Source organism: Maylandia zebra, linkage group LG5 (assembly GCF_041146795.1).
Source record: "Maylandia zebra isolate NMK-2024a linkage group LG5, Mzebra_GT3a, whole genome shotgun sequence".
In the NCBI taxonomy this organism is placed as follows: Eukaryota; Metazoa; Chordata; class Actinopteri; order Cichliformes; family Cichlidae; genus Maylandia; species Maylandia zebra.
The window spans coordinates 1,461,501-1,467,500 of NC_135171.1; the positions used below are offsets into that span (position 1 = coordinate 1,461,501).

Sequence of the window (6,000 nt, forward strand, 5' to 3'; positions counted from 1 at the left end):
GAGTCCCTGGGGGGGGGGGTGCTGGAAGGTTCTCCACCTGGAGACTCTGTTGTCCTGCTGGGAGACTTCAATGCTCATGTGGGTAAAGACAGTGAGACCTGCAGGGGCGTGATTGGGAGGAACGGCCTCCCTGATCTGAACCTGAGCGGTGCTTTGTTATTGGACTTCTGTGCTAACCACAGTTTGGCCATAACGAACACCCTGTTCGAACATCAAATCAAATCAAATCACTTTTATTGTCACATCACATGTGCAGGTACATTGGTACAGTACATGTGAGTGAAATTCTTGTGTGCGAGCTTCACAAGCAACAGAGTTGTGCAAAATACAATAATGTAAACAAGCAAAATACAAGAATGGCTACATCTGAAACTAATAAACATAAGAGTGTCCATAAGTGCACGTGGCACCAGGACACTCTAGGCCGAAGATCGATGAACGATTTTGTAATCGTATCAGCAGACCTGCGACCATATGTTCTGGACACTCGGGTAAAGAGAGGGGCTGAGCTGTCAACTGATCACCACCTGGTGGTGAGTTGGATCAGGTGGTGGGAGAGGACGCTGGACAGACCTGGTGCACCTAAACGCGTAGTGAGGGTGTGCTGGGAACGTCTAGCAGAGGCCCCAGTCCGCGAGATCTTCAACGCACACCTCCGGCAGAGCTTCAACAGCATTCCGAGGGAGACTGGGGACATTGAGTCCGAATGGACCATGTTCAGCGTCTCCATTGCCAAAGCTGCTGCATTGAGCTGCGGCCGCAAGGTAATTGGTGCCTGCCGTGGTGGTAATCCCCGAAACAAATGGTGGACACCAGAGGTGAAGGGAGCCACCAGGCTGAAGAAAGAGTCCTATCGGGCTTGGTTAGCCTGTGGGACTCCGGAGGCAGCCGACAGGTATTGACAGGCCAAGCGGAATGCGGCTCGGGCAATGGCTGAAGCAAAAACTCGTGTGTGGGAGGAGTTCGGAGAGGCCATGGAAAAAGACTTTCGGACTGCCTCGAAGAGATTCTGGCAAACCGTCAGGCGTCTCAGGAGGGGAAAGCGGTGCTCTACCTGCACTGTGTATAGTGCTGGCGGAGCGCTGCGGATGTCGACTGAGAAAATTGTCAGGCGGTGGAAGGAATACTTCGAGGATCTCCTTAATCCCACTGACACGTCTTCCGAGGAGGAAGCAGAGTCTGGGGATGAGGGGAATGACCCGCCAATTTCCGGGGGGGAGGTCACTGAGGCAGTTAAACAACTCCTTGGTGGCAGAGCCCCTCGTGTTGATGAGGTCCGCCCCGAGTTCCTGAAGGCTCTGGACGTTGTAGGGCTGTCCTGGTTGACACGCCTCTGCAATGTTGCGTGGAGATCAGGGGTATTATCTGTGGACCGGCAGACCGGGGTGGTGGTCCCCATCTTTAAGAAGGGGGATCGGAGGCTGTGTTCCAACTACAGGGGGATCACACTCCTCAGCCTCCCTGGGAAAGTCTATGCCAGGGTGCTGGAAAGGAGAGTTCGTCCGTTAGTCGAACCTCGGATACAGAAGGAACAATGCGGTTTTCGTCCTGGTCGCGGAACACTGGACCAGCTCTTTATCCTCTCCAGGATACTTGAGGGTGCATGGGAGTTTGCCCAACCAGTCTACATGTGTTTTGTGGACTTGGAGAAGGCATTCGACCGTGTCCCTCGGGGTGTCCTGTGGGAGGTGTTGCGGGAGTATGGGGTGTCTGGCCCATTGTTACGGGCCATTCGATCCCTATACAACCGTTGCAAGAGCTTGGTTCGCATTGCCAGCAATAAGTCGGACTCGTTCCCGGTGGGTGATGGGCTCCGCCAGGGCTGCCCTTTGTCTCCGGTTCTGTTCATAATTTTTATGGACAGGATTTCTAGGCGCAGCCAAGTGGCGGAGGGCTTTCGCTTTGGTGGCCTCAGAATCTCATCTCTGATTTTTGCGGATGATGTGGCTCTGTTGGCTTCATCGGGTGAGGGCCTCCAGCTCGCACTGGAACGGTTCGCAGCCGAGTGTGAAGCAGCGGGAATGAGGATCAGCACCTCCAAATCTGAGGCCATGGTTCTCAGCCGGAAAAGGATGGAGTGCCCACTCCGGGTCGGGGATGAGTTCCTGCCCCAAGTGGAGGAGTTCAAGTATCTCGGGGTCTTGTTCGCGAGTGATGGGAGAAGGGAGCCGGAGATCGACAGACGGATTGGGGCTGCAGCTGCAGTAATGCAGACGCTGCACCGGTCCGTCGTGGTGAAGAGGGAGCTGAGTGTAAAAGCGAAGCTCTCAATTTACCGGTCGATCTACGTCCCTACCCTCACCTATGGCCACGAGCTGTGGTTAGTGACCGAAAGAACGAGATCGCGGATACAAGCGGCAGAAATGAGCTTCCTCCGAAGGGTGGCTGGCCTCTCCCTTAGAGATAGGGTGAGAAGTTCGGCCATCCGGGAGGGGCTCAGAGTAGAGCCGCTGCTCCTCCACATCGAAAGGAGCCAGCTGAGGTGGTTCGGGCATCTGACAAGGATGCCCCCTGGGCGCCTCCTGGGTGAGGTGTTCCAGGCATGTCCCACCGGGAGGAGGCCCCGGGGCAGACCCAGGACACGCTGGAGAGATTATATCTCTCGGCTGGCCTGGGAACGCCTTGGTGTTCCCCGGATAAGCTGGAGGAGGTGGCTGGGGAGAGGGAGGTCTGGGCCTCTTTACTTAGGCTGCTGCCCCCGTGACCCGGCCCCGGATAAAGCGGATGAAGATGGAGATGGAGATATTTATTGTATATTTTTTGGTACATTTATAAACTTGAAGGTAATTTTATGTCATTTTGTTTTTAACAGAATGAGGCTCAAATGTAAAACTGTTTTACTGATAACTTCTTACACATAAAGACTGATTCCCAGTCTCTTCCTGACGTGAGGATTACACTTTCATAATCTAACACTGGTATTAGACTGACACGCCGTGGTGGCCGTAACCCACAGACTGGGCACTGACTGGGAAATGGAAAGAGCTCAGTCAGTACAGAGCTAAAATATGTCTGCGTTTTAGTCACTACTAACTCTAAATCTACCCATACATGGTTCATTAGACCTGATCAAAGATACATTTTTCACCCATTTGAGGGAAAGTTGGGAAACAGCTTGGATTGCTTTGGGAAAAACTTTTCTTGCAGACACCTCAAAGAGAAACTATCAGCACTGGTGATAGAATTATAACGAGTGGTTTGATTAACTCAAGTATAATTGTTATTTGTTCTGTCATGACATCAGGAAGGCAGTATACGGTTGCACAGTCACTGCATTTACCATCGAACAATAAGGCATGTGTGTGAACTCTCCCCAAGAGGTCCATTGTAGATCACAGAAACATGATTAGACATAATACGTACAAGATGTTTATACTTCTTAAAGTAGGTATTAGCAGAAGGTGTTATAGTGGCTCTGGTATAGAACGTTTTCATATAAGCAGTCCAGCAGTTTCACTGATTTCTTCTTCAGCTTTTGACACTTTGGAGACTCCTTGTGGAGATCACACACACCTCAGGTTAATTTCACTTGAAAGAAATCTACTGTACCTTCAACTTGAGATTGTATCCAGCCAGTGAAGGGCCCCACTACTGATGCTCCTACCCAAGCACCAACCCCCCCCCCCCCCCCCCAGCAAGCATGCTTTTATCACCGGGATCAAATCCAGGCATGCCCTCAAATAGCCGTTAGTGCAATATCAGAATGTGCAGGAGAGCTCAGTGAGGTGGGCCGGCTCAGCCAAAAGCTTCTAACAACATTACCTGTGATCTCCTGAACATGCTATTCATCCAGAGAAGAACAGCAATGGATGAAGATGACAGAGCAACATGACTTCTGAGGAATAGTCAAGGCAGCAATGCCAACTGCTGATGGTGTTCGTCTGTCCTGCCCAACACACACCTGTCACACACCTCCATCTTCGGATGCACGTATGTGCATCATCCCTTATTTCCCACACCAAAAACAGCAGTGTCATCATGACACTGTATCCAGTGACAGAGAAGTCATTATCTCCAGCACAAGGTGAACTTGTGTTCCACAGCACACAGAAAAATGCAGCGATGCAGTGATGCAGTGAGATTGTATAGTGGAGGCATGCCATCAGGGATTGGATTTAAAGGTCAGCAGATATATACACTGCCCAAAGGAAGACTACAAGAGAGTATGTACTGATCTAGCAGGACATGAGGGAAAAGTCCAGCAGCTGAATGTGTGAATCCCAGACACAATAAGTGGGAAGCGAGCGTATTCAATCCCCGACAGCAGCTTTACTCTCAGAAAACAATGCTGAGATGCAGGAGAGGCAGGCGAGCAGCACGAACAGCAGTTCAGTCAGGAAATCACTTTGTGACGTCTTAAACCTACGTTTTAGATCATCAAAAAGCTTAGTTTCCAATCGCATCCATTTCTAGGATGATGTTTAAGTCTAATTTTCATTAACACTGCTTTGCACCTCACCCTGCAGCAGAACTGATTCTTATCAGGCAATGGAGGTGGACTGCACTGCTGTTAGTGTGTGGATGGATAGGCTGGGGTTGGGGAGAAGGTGACAGACATGCTGCACTTCTTGATCCCCTTTACCTAGATCTGTCGTGTCAGTAAAGTTTTCTGCCAATAAAAACAGAGAATGAAAACATGAGAGTTGTAAGACAGACAGACATGGCAGCAAGAAGGTTGCTTCAGAGGTGCACTTCAAAGTGTCCACGGGTTTGTTTCTACATGTGGTTGAGGTAACATGTTGCTCAATTAATATGATCTCACTGCCACTGGATGCAACACACACGTGAGGAGGTGCAGAAGAAGAAATTAGCTAGAAAACATAGAGGACAACAGTGTCTTAACTGTGAGCTGGTCAGTGAGGAATAATACTTATATGATTGTTCCTACAGTCACCTTGAAGCTGTTGACTGAGGGTCAAATTGTTCGTTTCTTACACACAAAGAATGATTCCCAGTCTCCTCCTCCTCCTAATTATTGAGCACTGGTATTGGACTGGTAGTCTGCAGTAGGAGGTACCCAGAAATGGAAAGAGCTCTGCCCATACATCCCTGTTTGAAAGGCAACATCTTCAAGTCTCTGAGCAAGTGGCTAAAATGTAACCATAATAATAATGATCACAGCTCCTTCTCCAGATAACCTCATACTTTACTTTATTAGAGGACTGTGTTTATTTCCTGTCTTTGTTCATCGCACACAAACACACACACACACACACAGACACGCACACACAGACACAGACACACACCATTACTGCCAGTGTCAGCCCTCAGCCTTCTACTAGATGACTTTATGGTGTAAATTTGAAAATTCCTTCTGAACTCATTCACAGGCTTTTTAGAAAACCTGACCTCTGACCTTGAGTTGCCAGGATTTGAACTTGTCTGAGATTTTTAGTAGATGCACCTATGGTATCAATTTGAAATAAAATACTATTACATATTTTTCATGTTAGTTTTTGAAGTTGGCAGTTCGTCTTGTAATCGGAAGGTTGCCGGTTCGAGCCCCGGCTCGACAGTCTCGGTCGTTGTGTCCTTGGGTAAGATACTAACCTCATGTTTGCCTACTGGTGGTGGTCAGAGGGCCCGGTGGTGCCAGTGTCCGGCAGCCTCGCCTCTGTCAGTGCGCCCCAGGGTGGCTGTGGCTACAATGTAGCTGCCATCACCAGTGTGTGTGTGTGTGTGTGTGTGAATGGGTGGATGACTGGATGTAGTGTTTTGGGGTCCTTAGGGACTAAGTAAAGCACTATGCAAATACAGGCCATTTACCATTTGAAGTCCCAGTGAAGGCATAAATATCTGAAAGCATGTCCCACATACAGAGAGTTTAGGTTCAGTAATGTCCTAAAACATCAGGTAAAGAACTTGACTCACACTAGAGGAATAAGCAGACTTGTTGGGAACCATTCTGAGCTGTGCATTCACATATCTTTGGTAGTTACTAGTTAATTAAAAATGTCTGCGATTCCTAAACAGTTAATAAAATATTTTTGTTAAACCCTC

The 6,000-nt window shown here is 48.9% G+C and overlaps 1 protein-coding gene across 22 annotated transcripts in view; it reads right to left on the reverse strand.

The window, feature by feature from the left end:
* The window catches only part of nfasca (neurofascin homolog (chicken) a), a 174,574-nt gene that overhangs the window by 26,927 nt on the left and 141,647 nt on the right, over window positions 1–6,000 (reverse strand). For 19 of the 22 annotated variants that reach the window (XR_001341979.2, XR_001341981.2, XR_001341978.4 and 16 more), the window contains one exon: window positions 4,583–4,609. The exons of the other annotated variants lie outside the window; for them this stretch is intronic. Coding sequence is in view for 14 of the 19 variants with exons in the window: in XM_014410352.3 (XP_014265838.1) it covers window positions 4,583–4,609 (27 nt within the window). In the remaining 5 variants the exon portion in view is untranslated. The remainder of the gene's footprint in view (window positions 1–4,582; window positions 4,610–6,000) is intronic. 22 annotated transcript variants of the gene reach the window in all.